The following is a 21,843-nucleotide window of genomic DNA, read 5'->3' on the forward strand; positions in this document are numbered from 1 at the left end:
AACCTCCTCAATTCTACTCGGAAGGGTCCTCCACTCCTGTCCTTCCTGTTAAGAGGCAGGACTCGCTCACTTACTAAGGATTACTCTTAGAGACAAAAAACTGGACTGCTCCCCTGGGTAGATGCTTTATCTGCTTCTCCTCTCTCTAAAAATCAACCTCTCTCGACCACTTTTAATCAAGCCAAGCAAATACTTTTCTTCTTAGAGTGCCCGGCGTACGCCAGGTCAAATGTCAAGCATGCATCGCCCCCAATGGCAGAAGCATCAGTCACGGGAAGATGTGACCTACAACACAGTAAGTCCTGGGTGGTGGTCAATGCATCCAAGCTGTAGTAGGAAAACAAAGGATGCAGTCACCAATACTACCCTGGGGAAAAAGATGACAGAATGGGTAGGGAACTGGTGCAAAGTGTGGTGAGAAGGCTGGTGAGGAACCTGGTGGACCTGTAGGCCTAGGGACCAAGGGAGAGAGTGCAGTGCTATGCTGGGAGAGCAACAGAGGATCTGCGGCTGGGGCATGGCTGAGGTACCTTCTTGAGGATGGGAAAAACATAAGAAATCAGGGACCAGGTAGGGAGGACCCCATTTGGGTAGGGTGTGGGCAGCCGTGAGAGTGTGACCACCAGGACCACAGCCACTTTGCCTAGCTGAACTACATGACAGTATACATTTTATTGTGGGGAAATGCCCCTGATAGAACCAGTTTGTTACGGTTCACTCTATTCAACTCATCTCTCAAGTCCACCTGGGCAATCAGTTGGGCTATGAGACTAGGAGAAGCAAGAGGAAAGAAATACAGTAGTCCTTCGCCATATTCTAGTAGACTCAGAATTTTAGAAAGATGTAGGGCTCTTGGCTTCAGGTGCCTGTGGACCTACGAGTGACCTTGCTTGTCACTAGCACCTACTATGCCTAGTGGTCTTACCCCTGCACTCAGACCACCTCCAACAGAGGGTTGCTGTGGAAAACTTGCAGGTGCCAGAGGTATTAATCTGGGCGTGCCATCCACTGTGCTTCTATCATTTCACACGGGGAGGGTGGTTCTTAGACATCTTTGTATTTCCAGGGCCTTGTGTTATACTTTAGGAGGTAGAGTGTGTTCTGAGTCCAGAGCATTTATAGCCACATGTTCTCAAGTGATACTTTTGGGAAGGCAGTCTATCTCTTCTGCTGGCCCCCTATTCCCAGTCCCCAGCCCTCAGCTCCAAGCCCACTCTTTGTACCATACATAGCTCCCACACAGTACCTGGTCTCTCCAGGAAGGAATGTGATGGGCATCGTCTCTGGGCAGCCTTGGCCAGGGTGCCAGCGGGCTTTGCAAGCAGAGCAGAATTCCATGTCACAGGCTTTACACTGCACCAGCTGCGGGGTCTGCAGCCCTATGTCCTGGAGTTGGCACACGGCCTGGCAGGTGGATGCTGGGCACCACGTCCGACAAGGGTCAAAGAGCACCTCTAGCACAATGAGACAGAAGGCAAAAAAAATCAGATTCAGGATGCCATGGGCACCGGAGAGGGTGAGCATGGAGACCCTCTGGGGCCCTGCCCAACGCAGTCAGAATGAAGGACAGCTAGGTGACCTAGCTAGACAGTCCCCAGTCAATGGCTCCTTTACTGCTCCTGTGTTCATCCAACTCCATGCAAACCCCTCGAAGCTTTTTACCCTGGTACCTGGTGTGCCCAGGGCTCCTTCAGTGGCCACCTTAACCTTCAGTTCCATTATATTCTGGAATAGTACTAGCCCAGCCCAGCTCCTCTGAGTGTCAACATTACTAGATCTTTGTTTGCAACCTGCCCACTGCTTCCCCCACCACAAGCAGCACACATTTCCTGAAGTCAGGTGAGAACCTTTTCTTGAAACTTTGTTTACCACCCAGTGCCAGGGTCATACATAGTCAGTTGCAAATAGTTGTTGAATGGTGAAAAGAAGGAAAGAAGGAAGGAAGGAAGGAAGGAAGAAAGGAAGGAAGGAAGGAAGGAAGGAAGGAAGGAAGGAAGGAAGGAAGGAAGGAAGGAAGTTGACATTGCATTAGTCTTCTTGTCTTATTACTTTTTAGGGAAGCATTCAAAACTGTGGTTTTTGCAATGGCATTCCCAGACCTGGGTCTCTAATTTTGTTCTCAATTAGTCTTCTAATAGGATGGTTCACATACCCAAGACAGATTCTCTTGCCAAACCTGAGCCCTTAACTACTGGGTAAAAGTAGAAGCTTGTCTTCTGTGCAGAATAAGCCCAAGCTGTGGCAAAGGGTGACTTGATGGGATTGGTCAGGAAATTTAGTTTGAAAACAGGATACAGTGGTACTCTTCCTCCTTCACATCTTGGTCCAAACCCTGCATTTATAATTCGTCCCGAGCTGCCCTCCCTCCATAGTGAGCCAGCAGGGCATCTCCGCTTCCATCCTCTCTAGTGGACTTTGAACTTTTCACCAGGTGTGGTAGGAGACACAAACAGGAGGCTAACAGCCGGGGACCATGGCAGGCCAGCCAATTACAGGACCATCTCCACAGGCTGCTAGCCCTCGGCTTCGCACTCAGGCTGTGCCTGAGAAGCAGTCTGGGGAGCAGTGACTTTTGCTGGCTTGCAAACCCCCTCCCCCCGGCCCTGTGTCCGGTAGCCTGACATGGTTGTAGTTGACCCAGTACAAAGGCAGGTGCTCCACCTAAGGGGGACACCCAGCAGACTGAGGGTGCAGAGGGCCATCATGATCATCACTGACTGTCAGCTCCACAGGAGACTTGACCACCTAGGATACAAGCCTCTGGCAACACAATTCCACAGACTGGAGCCCTGGACTGGAGGAAAAGGAGCAAATCAAGTTAAGAAGAGTTATTCAGTACTTTCTGCTTCCTGGCTGAGAATGCAATGTGACCAGCTACCCCACATTCCTGCCACCATGCCTTCCCTACTCATATAACTTATGGAATGGATGTATAACTTCCAACTGAGCCAAATAAAGCCTCACTTACAAGGCCTAACGCTGCAGAATCCTAACCTCATACACATGTGTGCGCCTTTCTCTGGGTTCCACGTTGCTCCAATTATAGGGAACCATTCTAATCAGTGCTGGAGGAGCCAGCCTGTCAGGCATGAGGTCAGCTATGGTCGAACCTACTAGTGTGAAGACAGGCTAACCTCTGTAAGGGGCAAAGTAGGGATTATTTACATTGTTATAGACCATGTGATTTTTTTGGTTTTTCTGTGCCATCTGCTTTGTTTGCTGCTGGGTTAAGAGCAGAAAAACCAACCTACAAAAGAAGGTTCTGGGGAAACGTTAATTATAGTAGCTGGGGGCTGGAGATGGGCTGGCCTACCAGCCATGGGTGTCGGACTCCTAACGCAAGGTAACTAACTACTCCTTATTTATTAAGAAGCATTCATCAAAAGCATAAAGGGATCTTGTTGCTACGACAGCAAGGGCCTGAGGCACTGCAGAACTGACAACTGCACTCCACATTGATTGGACTTCACTACAATACTGTGAAACACCTGAGGTGCTCCTGACACTCAACAAACGAACGGTAGCTACTGTCCAACTTGGGTGTCAACGTTTGCTGTCTGAAGAAAGTTCATGGCCACTAAACATGTAGATACATACAGAACTGGGGCACATGGAGAAGTGATGCCCCGGAGGTTTGGGGTGCTGAGAGCTCCCTGAAACCTCACAACCCTCAGGTATGAGCTGAGAGAAATTCCCAGTGAGCACCCACAGCCCAAGGACCCTCAGGAGTCTCTCTGCAGCAGCCTTTCCCCGTCCACACACACCAACTTTCCAATTCACCTCTCTTTGTACACATGTTGGGGGAGTTAGCCTGGCTGCATGCCAGATATGACATACTTCATCTGCATAGCAACTGAATAATGTTCTGGGGAGAGGGAGGCAAGGGCACTTAACATGCTGAATGTATAAATGAACACAGGCCTCTGGCCTTATGCTTACTGTCATGCTTATAGGTGAACCTTGCTGGAGTAGGCTTTCTGTCTCAGACCCTTGGAGTCCTTATGTCCTGCCTCCTGTCTGCTCGCTGGCTTTCCCTCTACTCTGGAAGTCCCAGACATCAGTTGGGGTAGGGCTCTCTTCACACACTTCCTGACATGTGCTATCACCCTTGACAACAGTAAGTGAGTCTACCTTGTTCCTTTATCACAGAAGGCCCCATTCTGCTGTGGCATGGAGAGGAGGCCTAGGGAAGGTTTCCATGGTAACAACTCCAAGTCCATGACTGTTTTACTCAGGGCAATGATATGACCCTACCTATCATGACGGAAAGATTCCCAGCGGACAAGGTGAAGTGATTTGTCTCTAAGAGGACTACAAGCATCCCCGTTTTTGCTGAGGCCCATCACGCCTGGCTCTGCAGCAACTCCAACCCCTGGCAATAATCTATTAATATGCCCATTGTCCTTCTCACTGCTCAGTTCTGCCGACTGTTCACACAAGCAAGGAGCATCCATGACAAAGGCCACAGCAGGCAGCATTCGTGTGCTTCTCTCAGAACATAGAGATGTGTCCCTCAGCTTTCCTGCCACCAGGGTCTATTAATAAGGCCTGGTCCATGCTACATCCCACATAGTGTATTATATCTACTATATTATATATGTGCATGTATGTGCATAAGATATGTTTACATGTAGCAAACTATACCTTCTAGGGGAGCAAAAGCATCAAGTCATAACTCCACTCTGCCAGAGGCATACTAGTCATGCAGAATTTTTCTTTGGGAGGCTGGGGTTAACACAGATTTCTTTTTTTTTTTTTTTTCACATTCTGGTCTTTTAATAAGAAAAAATATGAATGGTCAACATTGTTTAGATAAATACACAGAACTCAATACATAAAAGCTTAGTTCAAGCTTCACAGCATAAAGAAGACAACATTAATACTGCCTGAAGGGGCTGTCCGTACAAATAATGTAAGAGAAGGGAGTACAATGTAGAGACATCAGTCCAGCCAAGGCAAGGAAGCATACAGCATTTCAGGAAGTTACAGTGGAGCTATTACTAAGCCATTTCACCCTGAGGTTTTTCTGGGTTTTACTCATTGTCCCTGTTTATGGAAAAGCTTTGTCAAAACACAGGATTGTCGGATGTGAACAGAGCTGTATTCCATTTCAAGTGAGATATCCGGATTCGGAAGGATTGGGAAGTTGGGTGACGTTTTAGCAAAATAGACCCTAAATCAATGAAGTTATGTGATCCATATTATGATACTTCTTATATCTATATATCATCCATATCTATATCTGTCTATATCACCTATACCTGTATCTACATCTATATGTTACTATCATTCATTATGTGTCATTGTGAGGAGATAAAATGAGACTAGCGTTTTCTTGTTTCTTACTATGACCTAAGTCACATCAAAATAGCATTGTCTAGAGATATAATTCTAAAAGGATGGAGCCCTTTTTAAGGCATGTGGCAGCTCAGTTTACATGTTATCTAGTTTGGAAGTGAATCCTTTTCCAGAAAATTTTGAAGTATTGTTAGGCTTGTTTTTTTCTTACACACACATACATGCACGCACACACACACACACACACACAGACACACTACCACCAGTATCATATACACAGACTCATACATATGCACACACAGAGAAACACATAAGCACACACACACATATATCGATACACACAATGTAACACAGATTTCTTAAGGACCTTCAGTGAAGCAGAATCCCAACCGTGCTATTAGAAAAATGTCCAACCACTGTTTAGAGAGGTGGTTTACATTTTGTTGTTGTTGTTGTTGTAGCAATTAGTAGACTTTAATATTTAAAGAAAAATTAAGTCTATATATACATTAAAAATATAGGAAATTTCATGCAGACATGAAGCTTCCAAGGTGGTTTACATTATAAAGACAGATGGTAGGATAAAGTATTCTGAGGGACCGGTACCCAACACACTCTCATGTGTTCCCTGTTGCTGTGTTGTTCGATCTGCCCAGAACCTGGGTCCTCGTCTGTGGTGGTGGGTAAAGCCATGTTGGGAAGACAGTGCAAACTGAGGGCCCTTGTTAGGGATGGAAACATACCTGGCCATTTTATTAATCACTCTAAGAAAGTTTTTCTTTTAGTAAACAAGATGGTGTCGTTGAGATACAGTGCGCTTCCGGACAGACATGGGAAGAAACACATGTAGCCTTCCACGGCACACAGACAGACACTACAGGGCAGGCATGCACAAGAGAGTGCTCCATGGGCATCTCTCCAGAGCCTTTCCTCATCCAGCTATCAGAGTAATAAGCCTAGTGGGAGAGAAGGTTCCAGAAAGCAGAAGCAGTAGCTAAGAACCCTACGTGCCTCCAGATGGTCAAAGATGTCAGGGGAGAGTCAGTCAAGACATCTGGGTGTATGTGTGGCAGGGGCCTAAGTAAAGAAGCTTTTGTAGCTAAAACAAAGTCTAGGACTTCTCTGTAACTACCCGTTAGAATATCATCTAAATGAGTTTCCTCCTAAGGTGTCCTCCACTGACTAAATTTTGAAGGAATGTAGCAAGTCAAAGTTGGCTTTGAGATCACAGCTCTAGGTTCGTCCAAGGTGCTGGCTGGAGCAGGCAGCTGTGTCTTAGGTCCCACATGGCCATCTGGCCAGTGCTTCTGTGGTATTAAGTCCAAATCCTCTCTAAATATCACTCAGTGTGAGGCTGCTGTTTTCTAGTGAGAGTTCTCAGTATTTTTGTAACCTAAGTTAAGGTGATTCGTTTCTTATTCCAGAGCTAGAAACTTTTGGACTCAGCCTAAGTGCTGGGAGGGAAAAGAAAGCTTAAAGTTATTTGGTAGGAAAATCTACCCAGCTGCACTTTGGAATTAAACCTCATGTCACAGAAAGTTCATCTCCCTGGGATCTAAATGACTCCCAGTTTCTGTTAAGATCCTCGGAAAATGAGTTTAAAAGAGTCTGAGATTCTCGGAGATCCAAATGAATCGATTTTATAACTCCTCATTCTGTCTTTAATGCTGCGTGATATTATAGTTAAGGTAAGCTGTCTCAAAGAGAAGGATGGATGCCATCTAAAGAAACAAACTCTGGAAAGCAAATTTGGAAGCCATTAAAGATCCATATTGACCTGGTGAGAATTTTATTTCATCTAGTTTTATGGGCATGTATGTAGTTTGTATGTTTGTCTGCATGGATGTATATGACCCTCATGTATGCAGTGCTCACAGAGGCCAGAAAAAGAGTGTCAGACCTTGCACTGGAGTTAAAGATGTTTGTGAGCCACCACCTGGATGCTGGGAACCTAAGCAAAATCCTGTTAAAGAACAACTAGAAGTGTTCTGAACCTTTGAGCCTTCTCTTCACTGCCCTGATTGATCTTTGAGGTTGGCTATACGTACACATGTACATATAAAATACATGTATACATAAAAGTATGTATATATTATATTTTAAGAAAATTGGAGATTATCTTTAGCATTTCTCCTATTTTCTTTTTAAGCTTGATAGCCTGGAGTGTCCACAGCCCCTTGTCACTGGTGTGTCCTGCTCTGAATTTTGCATTTCCATGTAAGCACATCACTTTGGGATCTGGCTCAGCAGCAGAGCTCTGGTACAGGCTCACAGTGTCTAGGGAGAGGGGATGTGGTCACAGGAGCTTCCACTGCACTGTCAATCAGAGCGCTCAGTGGATGCCCTCACAGAAGCTCTGCCGCGGAAGCCACCTGCATCGCAGTCCCTGATCTGCTCTTTTCAAGTGACCTCAAGTCTCTGAAATCGGAGGAAAGGGGTTCTGTAGGTTCTTTCAAACCCCATTGCATGAGTGCTGAACACCCACGAGAGCAAAGATGAAAAGTTCCCCAGGCATCCAACATGTCTCATGCTTAGCAATGTGACCATCAAAGTTAGTCCTCCTCTCATTCCACTCCACACACCAATCTCCTTGTCTTCACTGGGACTGCATCTAGTAGGAAGGTCTGTGAAGGGCCCAGCAGGAGGGGAGGAGTTGGCCCTCAGAGCTGAGCTTGTGGCCAGACTCCTCCTGGGATTTAGAAACCGGGGAAGTCACCCAATAGCCATAGGTAGGGGCACAGTGGACCTTGGCATATCAGGCCTGTGATACTCACTGAGGACCAAGACTCATTTACTCATGAGCACAGCTAGCTAAGGCTGCAAGGGGCAGTGAGTCGGAGCAGGCCGAATCTAGATTCAGTGTTCTACCATGATACCTGCAAGGAGTACCCAGCTTTGGGACCTCCTCCCATGCCCTTGGGTCTTTTCAATGCAGGAGAAATCTAAGAGTTTCCAAAACCAAATAGACCCAAACCTGGCTGAAGAACAATGTGAACTAGGGATCTCCTTAAGCCAACAAGAATCCCCAAGCTCTGTATATAAATAGTGTCTCCCAAGTCCCTCCTGGTGCCAAATAGATCACACACCCAGGCCACCAGACTATGAGCATCACAGAGGATTTCACACCAACATTATTCCAGAGGTGCAATATTTCACTCCCACTAAATCATGTACACTCATCTCTTCCAAAAGAAGGCTTCATAAGTTATCCACCTTCTGTGGTAGGATTCAAAGCCGGATCTATAGCAGGCCGCCTACCTCTTTCAAATTGTAGCTTTTTATATCTCTGCATTATTTCTGCTGCAACCATACACTCAATCTGAAAGGGAAAAAAAAAAAAAAGGATTTCAGGTAACGATGCTGATACTGAGAGGGCTAGAACATAATACAACGTAACACCAAGCAGAAAAAACACAGCATCCTGATAAGGCAGACACAGCCAACCCTACACAGGCAACAAGATCATGTGTTCCGTCACGGAATGTACCTCATTCTCCTGAAGGTGGCCCTGTTTAGGACAGGCAGCATCCGGGCAGCTAATTGCAGTTTCTAGCCCTTCTTTGATCAAGAGCTCAACATACTGTTTCAGGCACTGAAAGAAAGACAGAAAAAAATGTACAAGCACCTTTACTTCTCAAACATCAAAGACAAAGTGATTTGTTAAGCAAACAGCTAACTGTTAACCATAAAAGATACATTAACTATTGGACTAGCAAGATATGCCTACTGAGGCAATAGTGGTATGAATGCTACAAGAATAACCCACCTCTTTCTGGCTGGATTTAAAGTCTGGCCATTAAGATAGAACTCATACCTGGTACTGTTAACTGCATCTAACATGCGGCTGTCTAGGTTATAGGCCCTTCGGTAAACTCTGCCAAACGGACATTGTATTAAACTGCTCCCTAATTTCTTATCACCATACCCACAGAGTAGTACATCTCTCCACCTTCATCAGAAAAGTTTCTTCAGTAGAGAGTAATACAAGTCCTACTAGCCAATGTGCACAGAATAATGGGATAGCAATATTATATCCCCTACAAGGATCAGGGATCATTGGAGAAGAAGAGGCAGACAGATTGTAAGAGCCAGAGGGAATTCATGTCTTCAGCAAAAAAAAAAAAAAAAAAAAAAATTTCCCAGATGTGACAGGGCAAAGGAAGAGAAGGAAGGAAAACTTGGCAAAACAAAGGAAAATGGAGGGAGGAAGTAAGGAAGTAGAAGAGGAGGACCAAGGCACCCTCCCCGAAAAGCCACTCTCAAAGCTGCTTTCCAGAGACTTGCCTTTATATACAAAGAACTGCCCGAAGCTCTAAGCCAGTGCCTCTCAACTCGTGGATCACAACCCCTTTGGGGGTTGCATATTATGTATCCTGCATTTTGGATATTTACATTATGATTCATAACAGGAGCAAAATTACACGTACGGAGTAGCGATGAAAATAATGCCATGGTTGGGAGTCACCACAACATGTGGAACTGTACTAAAAGGTCACAACACTAGGTGGGCTGAGAACCACTGCTCTAAGCAGTGGCTTTTGTCCAAACGCCCCAGCTTTCTGCATCTTCCAGGGCTCTCTGATAATGACACTGGCTCTGAACATCACCCACTTAACATCTCTCTGTGGATGAGACAGGCTTTGGAGTTCGGTTGGAGGCACAAGATGGTGAAGCTGTCAGAAGCAAACCCATTGTCATCTATGGGAGGCCCACCCGAGACAAGAGAGGGCAGGTAACCAGAAAAAGATAAGAACAGGACTATTACCAAGTCTGTTAGGGTTACAGTGCCACCCCACCCCAACCCAGACAGCATTGCTACCCTGCTAGGAGGTGGCACTTGGCTTGTCAGTAAAGGGCCATTCTGCGTGTGACTGGCATGGGAGTAGGATGCCTTGTCTATGGTGACAACATGAGAGGGGAACATGACCCCTGCAGTCTTGGAGTCAAATATATTCAGTTAATCTTGGTCCCTGTACTCTGGCCGTGGGGGTTCATCCTTGATGTGTTTGGCCCCTAGTTCTCTAGATGATAAAATCAAAATGCCTGCTTTGCTGGGCTTTTTAAAGACAGAATAGGATGAAGAATATCCCACCCCTTGGTACAAATCCTGTTACAGGAACTAAGTATGCAGAGGATCTTGTCTCATTTGTCCGACTGTGTGACATGCCTTTTACAGTCACTGGCATAAAAAGCTCAAACCCTTAGCAACGAGAGCATTGCTTTACTGTCTATAATTAAGTCTGTCTAATTGGGTCTCTGGGGGGGGGGGTTATCCTGGAATGTTTTAAACTAACTGAACTCAGAAAACTCGGAGCACACTGGCTAAAGTCCAATATAATGACACAGCCTCCTTCTCTCTAAAAGGGAAACACAACAATTAAAGCAGGTGTGAGATGTATACTCGGGGAAGTCTCACAACCACTTTGCTGATAGCGACAAGCGGTGAGTCATGTCTGGGGGACCGCTCCCTAGGAGCAAGCTCAGCAGGCTGATGGACTGCATCTCTAAGCGGCACACACCATGGGCTTATGTCATGAGAATATTGATTTGTTTACTACAGAGTGACCGCTCTTGTATCCATCAAAAACCAGCCACGGCCCTCTTCCAGATGTAAAGTGGGTCATGACTCACAAGCCTTGTTTTCCAATCTAATAGCAAAAAGATGTCTTAAAATGAACACACACACACACACACACATAAATCAAACAATCAGAGAAACTTTTGTAACAATAAATAAACACCCCTCAAACAGGAACAGATGCAGTTTCTGATATATCTATCATCTTTCTTTAATCAAATGCCTTCCAAGTACCAGATTGTTAGTCATTTGTTAGTCATTTTGCCTCTCTAGCTCAACAAACAGTCCTGGAAACCAGAATCCTATGGGAGGTGTTATCACTACCATTTACCACAGTGAAACTGAGGGCCTACCTCCTAAGGCCAACCCCAGAGCATGTGTGCCTAGCTCCAAGGCTGGCTCCATTTATTTATTTATTTATTTATTTATTTATTTATTTATTTAGTCTGATCCTTCTCTTTTTTCCTCAATTAGGAGCTCTTTAAACTGGGTCTGATGACTCAGGCCTATAATCCCAGAACTTTGTGGGTGAGAGAGAAAACATAATGAGTTCAAGGTCACTCTGGTTATACAGTGAGTTCCTGTTACTAGATAGCTGGTCATCTTGAACTAGAGAACAAGACCCTGTCTCTGAAAGCCAACACTCACTCACACACACACATGCACACACACACACATACACACACACATGCATATACACATTCACATATACACACATGCACACACAGAGTTAGGCATACCTACATTATACACACCAAGACACACACTGCACAAAACACTCAGATACACACACACACACACACACTCTCTCTCTCTCTCTCTCTCTCTCTCTCTCTCTCTCTCTCTCTCTCTCAGGCAGGCACACATATATTATATACACACACTGCACAAACACATACATGCTGCACATAAACACTCAGACACACACATAAACACACCACATATAAACATACTCAGACACACATACATTACACACACACACACACACACACACACACACACACACCCCTCAGGCACAGCACACACACAGCCTCTCATAGAATAAGCAATAATTTTTAAAGCATCTCTGTTACCTCATTTTTTTTTTCCAGAGAACAAAGACTACACAACATCCAAGACAACACCGAGGCATATCATAGCTTTTACTGTCCATTGGACACAAACCTAGAGACACTTGGTAAGAGCTAACATCAACTGAAAAATTACCTCAATCAGACTGTCCCATGGCCATGACTATGAGGAATTTTCTTAATTGCTAAGTGATGGTGGGAGGCCCAGCCCACTGTGGGTGTTGACATCCCTAGGCAGGTGAGCCGGAGATGTATAAGAAAGGCAGCACGAGCTGGGAGCAAGCCTGTAAGCAGCCTCCCTCCAAAGTTTCTGCTTCAAATCCTTGCCCTATCAGAGTACTCTCAAAGATGGAGTATCACCCGAAAGATGAAACCCATCCTGTCCTCTGTGGGTCATGATTTATCACCGAAACAGGAAACAAACAAAGACACTGGGGATCTGTGTCACCTGGGGTGAGAAAAAGGCTTGGGAGAGGAAAAGTGGCCCTAAGGACAAAGGAACTTCAGGAAAGGAGCACGGGCTACGGAAAGCAGTGCAGAGCGGGAGAGGAGCCACAGAACGTTCCAGGCACTCCACTTTCCACTGTGGCTTCCAAGTCTTTCAAAGAGCTGGAGAGACAGATCTGCTGACTGGCCAGGGCACTCCCACTCCACTGGGAGCTTCCTGCCAAGGAACAGTGGGCTGCAGAAACCAGGCTGAACTTCCAGTGAGTCAACTATGAATGCTTTGTCTTCAAAAACCTGCTTGGCTGCTGATCACCATAAGGACAATACCCAGGCACTGTGGCTCACATGTACCCAGGTGGCCTAGGCTAATCACAAACCATAGTTTATAAAGACCACTCAGGGACAGACGCAGACAAAAAAAAAACAAGCTCTGAGAATGGCATTTAGGGAGCCAGGAACCTGGAGTTACAGCTGGCTCTGAACCCATGAACCAGTCTTGTCACAAGGGGTCCAACCTTCACCTGGGAACCTTGTGCCCTGGGTATGAGGTAAGCTTGGCAGACATGGGAAATGTCACTCCCCAGAGACATGCTGCTCCAGGTGACAGCTGGAAGTCAAGATTCTCCCAGCATTCCCAGAGCCAGCAGTAATGGACCAGCGGGCAGGTTTTCTGAAGGTCAGAAGAGTTTAGCATTCTCTCTATTACCTGTGAGAGAGTGGCAGTCAGTGGGGAATCAGTGCTCTACAGTTGGGCCAGAACTCAACTGGCATGCTGTGTCTCAGCAGAAGACCTAGTGATCCGAGACAGCATCAAGCTGCTCACACACGCCTGCAGATAACTGAGCTTCAGAACCCGAGACTAGCACTCTATACAGTGTAGCCCTCTGAAGACCGTTTCCTGAGAACCTTGGGCAGCCCTGAACGCTTAGTACAAACTGCCTGACACTTACAGGCCCTGATGTCACTCGCGGCAGCCAACATAGTAAAGTCTCTGAAAATTAATGAAAGAAAAATAAAATCTAGACTTGACGTGTTTAAAAAAGAAGATGGAAACCGCTCCTGTTTATTAGTCTGCACAAAACATGGATTCTGTGTCTCTAAAGTAAATGTGGCTGTGGTGCCCAGCCCTGTCGCTGGCCAAGCGCATATCACTACCAGCTGTGTGTGGGTACTAACCTGCTGCACCTTCCCAAGGCTTCTAAGAAGAGTTCTTTCATGCACAAGCGTGTCTACTGCCAGTGTCTGGTTAATATGTGCACATTCCCCTTACCATTTGATCTGTATTGATAACCTCCCTATTGTTGTCCCAGCAGGGAGACAATTCTTAAATAGCGACCTTTATCTCCCACAATTCCTTACTTCCAACTTTACTTTAAAAAAAATGTTTTCATTATGAAAAAAAATATATATATTAAAACCAAAAACTCTACCTCCCAACCTTAGTAGTCTTCTAGTCCAATATAGAGTGGTCATCCTGGTCATGAAATGAGCCACCTGGTATCTGAGGAGTACAGTGCCCAGTGGTCCCCTGTCCAGTGTCATTGCACGATTCACTCTGACAGCAGGTAATGTGCATCTCTCTGTTGACCTTCCAGGCTCTACACAGAAGCCAGGACTTCTGTGATGCCTAGTGAAGAATGGAGCCTATAATTGCAGGTAACCAGAGAAGAGCAGTCTCATGACACCCTTCCAGGCTGCACCCAGAGGCTCAAGATTATGGGCGCTCACTGAAATGACCTTTACGGTCCACAAAGAGCCTGCCGCTATGAGCATCCCATGAGGACACAGATTGAAGTTTAGTTGATACAGGTGCTGACCTCTCTCCTGTCTAGGGTTGAAGGTCAAGTTGACATAGATAGTTTCTCCACAGGGAAATATGCTGTAACTTGAAGAAGGGGCTGAAGTCAGAGCAGGCCTCTATGCCCGTGGGAATGTAAGAAAGCCTGGGGGAAAGTACAGGCTGAAGTGTGTGGTGAGGCTGGGAGTCTGAGCATATCACAGTGTGACACTTGATCACATGCAATTTCTCAGACTGGTAACACCTGGCCTAAACTCCAACAGGGACACTCTGGGAGACATGAATTTTCTAGACCATCAAAGTGCAAAGTCAGGAGTTTTATGTTGTTACATCATGATGACAATGGGTTGGGAGCCTGGCAAGCACACTTGATGGGGAGTCTTCTCATCCCAGGTTCAGGGTGGACCTATTTGCAACACGTCATAGACAGGCCTCTTGGGAGAACACAGGGCCAGTTAGGATATGAACTAGTCAAAACAGGAAGAGCCTCCTTCTCAGGTCAGAAGATACCTGGCCTTGGGGACAGAAAGAAGGAACTGTAACTTTGGCCCATGGCGGGTGAGAACATGCCTACAGAGCAGCCCCTAGTTCCTAGCTATATTTATTTTTGGAAAAGTGATATGGGGTAACAAATTCTTAAAGACTGTCATGAGATATGGATTAGAGATTGCTCTCCTTCCTGGGATATGCCACTCAGTCTTGCATAACAGGGCAATTGTCGACCATAGAGGATGTCATTGAACAGGCTGGTAGCAAGCATGGGTGAGAAGCCTCCAGGGCAGAGAAGATCGTGGAGAAGTCACTGGGTGACATTTAGGTCCCAGAGGTGTACATGAGGCCTGGGAGGCAGAAGCAAAGCCTACACAGCCAGGTACAGAGCAGCATGGGCTTAGAAGGTTTGCCTCAGAGGAGCCCAGCTCTCAGTAGGGGCTGTGATGAACAGCGGACATGAGAGCGGCAAGGACTGCCCCTCCTTGTCCCGGTGACAAGCAGCTGTCTCTATATAGTGCTTAATCAGTAGCATGGGCTGTGACATTCTGCTGTCAGGACGTGAACTGTCACTTCTTGTTGCACAAAGAACCTCATCTTCAAGCTTGTGGCATTTGTCATATATTAGGGTGCACACATGCCAGCTTGGAAGACTCTGCCCAAAGCACTCGAGAGCTGTGAGTGAGGAGGAGCTGGGCGCATTAAGGATGCTCAGTAAACTGTCCTGCTTCAGCCAGAATTATGGGCTATGCTCTGCAGAACAGAGGGGTTGTCAAGACAAAGAATGGGCTTCAGGAACACAGCACAGCATGGTGCTGAGACAGCATTAACAGAAGTATGACTCTGTGTGTGTGTGTGTGTGTGTGTGTGTGTGTGTGTATGGAGTGTGTGTGTGTGTGTGTGTGTGTGTGTGAATTCACTTCTGCCATTTCAGTTCATCAGCATCCCATGTAAAAATGTAAAAATAAGATTGATAATGACGACAGAGGGCACAGACTTGGAGACAGGGGCATACCCAGTAACAACTTGACCGTTATAATAACAACTCATTACAACATTCCCATCTGTGGGTCCTTTATACCAGATGAAGAAGTGTGTCCATGTCACAGGCTTTTAGAAGCAGAACACAGAAAGGACACAGTAAACCTTTAGCATGGCCTGCCTTAGGGTCCTATCACTATGATAAAACACTGTGACTCAAAGGAACTCTGTGGAGGAAGGAGCTTATTTCAGCTGATAACACTCAGGTCACACTCCATCACGGAGAGAAGTCAAGGAAGAAACCTACATGCAGGACATAGAGCAGAGGCTAAGGAGAGGCACTGCTGACTGGCTTGTTCCTCATGCGTTGCTCAGCCTACACTCTTATGCCATCCAGGGCCAAGGACCCCAGGGATCGCACACTATCCTTCATAGGCTGGAACCTCTCACATCAACCATTAACCAAGACGAAGCCCCGTAGGCCTGCTTACAGGCTAATCTGATGGAGGCATTTCTCAGTTATGATTCCCTCTTCCCGGGTGTGTCTAGGTTTATGTGAAAACCTAGGTTTACGCTATGACAAAAACCAACCAGCACACCCCCCTAACTATCGATGCATCCTATCCCCAATCCCTTGTATCAAGTATTGATGAGGTAGTTTTACAAGCACCCTAAAGTCTGAGGTAGATGTGGAAATGCTCCACCTGTGGCATGCAAATTGTGTTCTCTAGAAGAGAGAAGTTCACTCATGTCAGGAAGCTTTTCTGAGCATAGAACACAAACGTCTGCTCTGCAGCCTCTTAACGAAAAAACGCACACTCCCTGCACCTCAAGTCACCCCACATAGCCTTTCTCCACCTGGTGGACCAATACCAGGATCCTCATCTGTTCTGCTCATTGGTTCCCTCATTTGTATACCTCTGATCCTAGAAAAGGGGTCCGACCGCTGGACAGCAGGATGTAGGGTGAGGGTAATCAGCTGGCTCTTGGACCCTAACTCCATTTGGCACAACAATCTGATTCTGGCTGTTCACTCTCATAGACTCCCCTGTGATGTACACATGTACCAAGGTACCTAATCTCAAGAACATTTTTTTGGAACCTATTTGCTAGAATTTTCTCTGACCGGGGCCAGCTAGTACAACACATAGTACAACAGATTTTGTTTCTGCAAACCGTGCCAAGCCTACAAGCAATTAGGTACACAACCCTGCAGGACCTGCAGACTACTCACAGCAGCAGAACTGGATCAATAAACAGAACCACAGTGTCTGGCGAAGACAAAAGTTAGGTTAAACGCCAGATGACAGAGGAGTGGAGAAGCTTCAGATATGGATACAAAGGAAACCGCAGCCGTGGGAGAAGCCTGGTCATATGGAGGTTGACTGCAGAGAGGGGAGGCGTGTACAAAGGCTGGGTTCTGAAGTCTTTAGCATGGAGGGTATTTAATCTCCACACTCACAGAAATGTTCTGACTCTCTGCCTCCACGGTTCTCCCTACCTGCATGGTCTTAAGGTTTAGAGAGACTAGCTCAGAGCTCTAAGACAGGTTCCAGTTCCCAGGCTGACCCAAGCCATGGACCTATCTTAGCTAACCCAGGAGTCAGGTCGTACAGCTGGGTCTTTCTTGGGAAGGAATTACACTTTTGATCCAGAGTTACTGGTGACACCCCTCCTCCCCTTCTACTGGTACGAAGAAATGACCACTGAAGTCACCCATTTGTTAGAGACCCTTTGGGGATGAAAGAAAAAGAGCCCAGTCCTGGTATAAGCTATAGATATGAGTAGCTGGCACATACCACAGAGACTCGGGTGAGAATGACAGAGCTGGTAATACGTCTTGGTGATCAGAGACAACCCAGGTTCCTAATGCGGAGACCACAGACGATAAGGAATCAAACTTATCGCTCCACCTCTGGGCACTCCTGAAGTGATTCTCAGTCCTCAGACTACAGCGAGCCACGGGTCCGTCTGAGCCACCGAATTGAGAACCTTTTGAGCCAACATCTTCCATCTCTGGATCAAACGTGACTATGCCCCATGCAGCTGTCTTCCAGTGTGACACAGTTGTTTCACTTTCCTGTCCGTCGGGTCAGGAGCCCTAGCTGTTCTATAGCTTGTCCATGCTGGTGTGACCCCGGTGACCCCAGCAGAAAAGGCCATGTGCATGGCACTTTGGCACTTCTTAGCCTTCTCTGCCAACCTATGGGTATCCCTATTGCTTCAACCCCAGAGCTGCAGGCAAGATGCCCATCTTTAATATCCCCAAATTTAGAAAACTGCCACAGGGAAAAAGTCACAACTTCCACAAAGTGACATCACTCCTTGGTACTTCTGGCCTGGCTTCTCTGAGAAGGCTGTGGCGGCATCTTACATTCCTTCAAGCCCCTGGCACGAGTTAGAGTTGTTTATTTGTTTTACAGGAATTCTCTAGAAACACGGAGACAAAAACAACGGAATGGTGGCCCCAGGTGACTGGAGAGAGAAGCAGGTGTGCCCAAAGGCACTCAGAGTAGATGGGTGTTAGGGGACTGGCAGCAACTGTAGAAATGTCCCTTCTGGCAATAGGGACGCACTGTGCAGAAAGCTATTTTTTTTCTTTTTTTTTTTTTAGCACAACTTGACAAGCTCGAGTCCTAGCCAGCGTGCAGGCTGAGATCTGAGCCCTGCTCAGTGCATTAATCAGGTGGAGAGAGTCAGTCCATCTTCTTCTAGTCTCCAGCCTCCCCTGTCCTCCCCTTCCTCCTGAAAACATCGAAAGCAATTTCCTCCTTAGCAGGTTGACGTTAGGTTTTCCTGGGGCTTTAATGAGGCACCTGGCTTTGAATGTGAGCTCCGGGAGTAAGATCTAATCACTTTGGTTCACGTCCTGAGCCTTTATCGATTAGCTATTATGAGTCCTGCACTAAGCTACGCATTGAGGGGATACATAATGAACCAGAGGAGAGCCAGCCTAGGACCAGCTGGGAACAAGGTGCTGTGGGCTTAAGGCTCAGGCTCCTAGATCTGAAGGCCTAAATGAAGCAGGGTGCAGGCCCTGGGGAGGAGAGGGAAGATGACACTCAGGACAGGGAGGTAGGAAAGACTTTCAGTCAAGATCTCATCTCAACTCCACAGGCAGCTGCCCACACCTTGCAGTCAGGATGGCTTTCAAATTCAGAAGTGATATTTTTGTTTTTGCTTTTCTTTTTTCAAAGACTATTCTAAAGAGAGTTCTCTCTCCACTTCTGTACCTTTAAAAGTAACTGCATTGTTTTATTTTGCCATTCAGCCTTACTGGTATATAACTGACAAACGTGTGTGTTTAAGGCGCCTGAGGTGACACTTCCACATGTGTGTGCATTTGCAGTGGGTATGCAGTGTGTGCATTCACATGTGTGAAGATGGGCGTGTGCAGAGGACAACCTCAGATGTAGATCCACCCCTTCCACCGTGCTTCAGACAGGACACCTTCACTGTTTTCCTCCATGTGAGCCAGGTGAGGTGGCCAGTGAGTTTCTAGGGCCCCTCCTGCCTCCACCCCACAGCGCCCGGTAGGAACGCTTAGATTGTTGCACAGTTTCCTGTTATGCCTTTCGCTTTGTGTGGATTCTGATCATCTGAACTCAGGAATTTACATTTGCGAGCCAAGGACCTGTTTCTACTGAGCCAGCTCCTCAGACCTGATGGCAAATATTCTGAAGTAATCAATTAAGCACATATCGCAATCTTTTTGACTTTCGGTTTATTGCTGTAGTTGTTCCTATTTGCTTTGCTTCCATTCCGGAGAGAACAATGAAGCTGAGATGGTGCACCCTATACAGGACAGCATGCTAACCCATCCATCACATTGTACAGCATAGTCACATCACACTAATGCAGCCACACCCTCAGATCAAAACTGCCCTGTCCTACTGCTCCACCTCTGTTTCCTTCTGTGCCTGGGAGTTGGGGTGGGGGTGGGGGAATCAGAAAAACTGAGTAAATATTACTTTTCCAGTTTTTAAGGCACTCCTTTTTCTGTTAATTTTTGTTGTTCTTTTCTTTTATGATGGATAAAAATCCTAAGTTTCAGAATAGAGAGATGACTCAGCAGTTAAGAGCACTTGCTATTCTTCCTAGAACCTACATCACTGGCTTAAATTGCCCATAAATCCAGCTTCTGAGATTTTGATGCCTTCTTCTGGCTTACATTGGTGCATGTGTGCACACATGCGCGTGCGCACACACACACACACACACACACACACACACACAAAGACAAATACAAAGGACAGCAGATACACACACATACACACACACAAAGAAAGAGAAAGACAGCAGGTACACATACATATCCATGCACAGAAACGAACCATAAAAGAAAAGAGAAAAATCCATGTCTGAATTAGACCCAAACCCAAGCTTCTTGAGCTAGGAATCTCTACATTCATATTGAGAACAGATCACTTGGCCTCAAGAAATTCTGGCTGCGGTGTAAGAAATTTGGACCTCAAGCTGTAGGCATAGTCATTTAGCATCCAGCAGGGAGAATTAACATTAATGGCTATGTATCCTAGCTACTCACGGTCCTCAGGTTAGCCCTGTCACAATGTCAAGTGTGGACTCATCATTAAACTGAAAATGCGGTGTGGGAAAGCCTTCTGTCTGGCAAGAAGAATGTGTGCTGGGTTGGGCATTTACACTGTCCCAGCTGATACTACAATCCTGCTTAAGTGATAGCTTGTGTCTCACAGGCAACTGTCATGCGAAACTTCCCATACGTGTGGGAGTCTGAATATACGCTTAGGCTCCCACAATGTTTAGTCCCAAGGTGGTTTGGTGCATCTGGATGTGAGAGCAACAAGCTCTCTAAGTATGAAATTGAGCCAAGAGACCCACCAGGGTACAGAAGATGCACTGGCACTGGGCGATGGTTGTCATCTGCTCCGCTGGGTATTCCCCGAGGCACAGCTTGCAGGACACCAGTGGGTCGAGGGCCAGGTCCCAGGTGGGCCGGTACCTTGCTGTGGTCATCGCAGAACAGTCTGAAATGAGAGACATATACATTCAGATCACCCTCCTGTGGCTTCCATAGAAACACGGTGAGAATTCTATCTCTTGGATATAGTGGGTTGGGGTTGACAAGGGGACAGTAAGTGATTGTGGATGGAGACAACCTCAGAAGAGGTTTATCCAGGGGTCCTTGCCTCAGGTCTGAGGGTGGCGACTTTACATTCTGGTGTTAATCCTCAAGATTGAAACGGACCACACCCACCCATCCTTTAACCCCTCTGAGATGCAATTGATAGTAGTGTGTTGGTGAAGTTTAGCAAGCACGGAAGGTTGGCTAAGATACTTCTTGCTTTTGACTCTTCTCCAGTTGACAGTGGAGAAACATCTGAGGAAAGGACCTAGTGAAGCCCATCTCTTAGGCTCTTCTTATTCTCACAAGATAAGCAGCTTCCCCAGCGGACTCCCAGTAATACCTTCACCCCTGTATGCTTCTTAAGCAACCCCATTTTCAAGAATGTTCAGTTGTGGACAGTGAGGGTCTTTAACAGTCACGTTCACTCAAGGAACTCAAATGTGTACAATGGTCCTCTAGCGATGCTTTCTCCCAACCCCCGGGACATTCTTTGCCACATTCCAAGAGGCCTATGACTGATTCTCTTGCTCATCTGTGCTTGCTTGCTGCACACCAGCTATGCTGCATTACCCATGCAAGCTGTTTGACCATCCACGATGAGTGACACAGTCAAGAGGACCACGGAGAGGGAAGAAGTAGACCACCAACCTCCCAGGTCAACACCTCTAAGGATCCTCCCAGACATCACCCTTGGTTTACATAAGCAAATCCTTGCATCTGAGGATCTTAATTCTCACTTTGAGCCCCTGCCATTTGATTTTAAGCATCATGTACTTACCTGGTACCTAGTATACCTCAAGGTGTGCTTTGTGATTCTAGTAGCCTGCATTCCAAAGCCATGCTTGCCAAACATCGGACTAAAGAGCACTTGGTTAAAAATCCAGCTAAACTCTCTAGCCACCTGAATACTCAACAGTTCTCCCTCCCCTCATCTTAAGATGAACGCTGGCACACAGGAGTGGTACTCATTGTTCTTCATCTCAATCTCATTCTGAATAGAGCTGACAAGAGTACCTGGATCCCCCAAGTGAGAGTAGACAGCAAAGGTCTGTATCATCTACTCTCTTCCTTACAG

The 21,843-nt window shown here is 46.4% G+C and overlaps 1 protein-coding gene across 4 annotated transcripts in view; it reads right to left on the reverse strand.

Moving 5' to 3' along the window:
* Rnf144a (ring finger protein 144A) overlaps nucleotides 1-21,843 on the reverse strand; it is a 105,441-nt gene that overhangs the window by 10,737 nt on the left and 72,861 nt on the right. For all 4 annotated transcript variants that reach the window (XM_029540856.1, XM_021201949.2, XM_029540855.1 and 1 more), the window contains 4 exons: nucleotides 20,522-20,667; nucleotides 8,786-8,890; nucleotides 8,557-8,617; nucleotides 1,247-1,454 (listed from right to left, as the gene is read on the reverse strand). In XM_029540856.1, coding sequence (XP_029396716.1) covers nucleotides 1,247-1,454; nucleotides 8,557-8,617; nucleotides 8,786-8,890; nucleotides 20,522-20,656 — 509 coding nt within the window. In that variant the 5' untranslated portion in view covers nucleotides 20,657-20,667. The remainder of the gene's footprint in view (nucleotides 1-1,246; nucleotides 1,455-8,556; nucleotides 8,618-8,785; nucleotides 8,891-20,521; nucleotides 20,668-21,843) is intronic.

This window comes from Mus pahari, chromosome 7, assembly GCF_900095145.1.
Source record: "Mus pahari chromosome 7, PAHARI_EIJ_v1.1, whole genome shotgun sequence".
NCBI classification, from domain to species: Eukaryota; Metazoa; Chordata; class Mammalia; order Rodentia; family Muridae; genus Mus; species Mus pahari.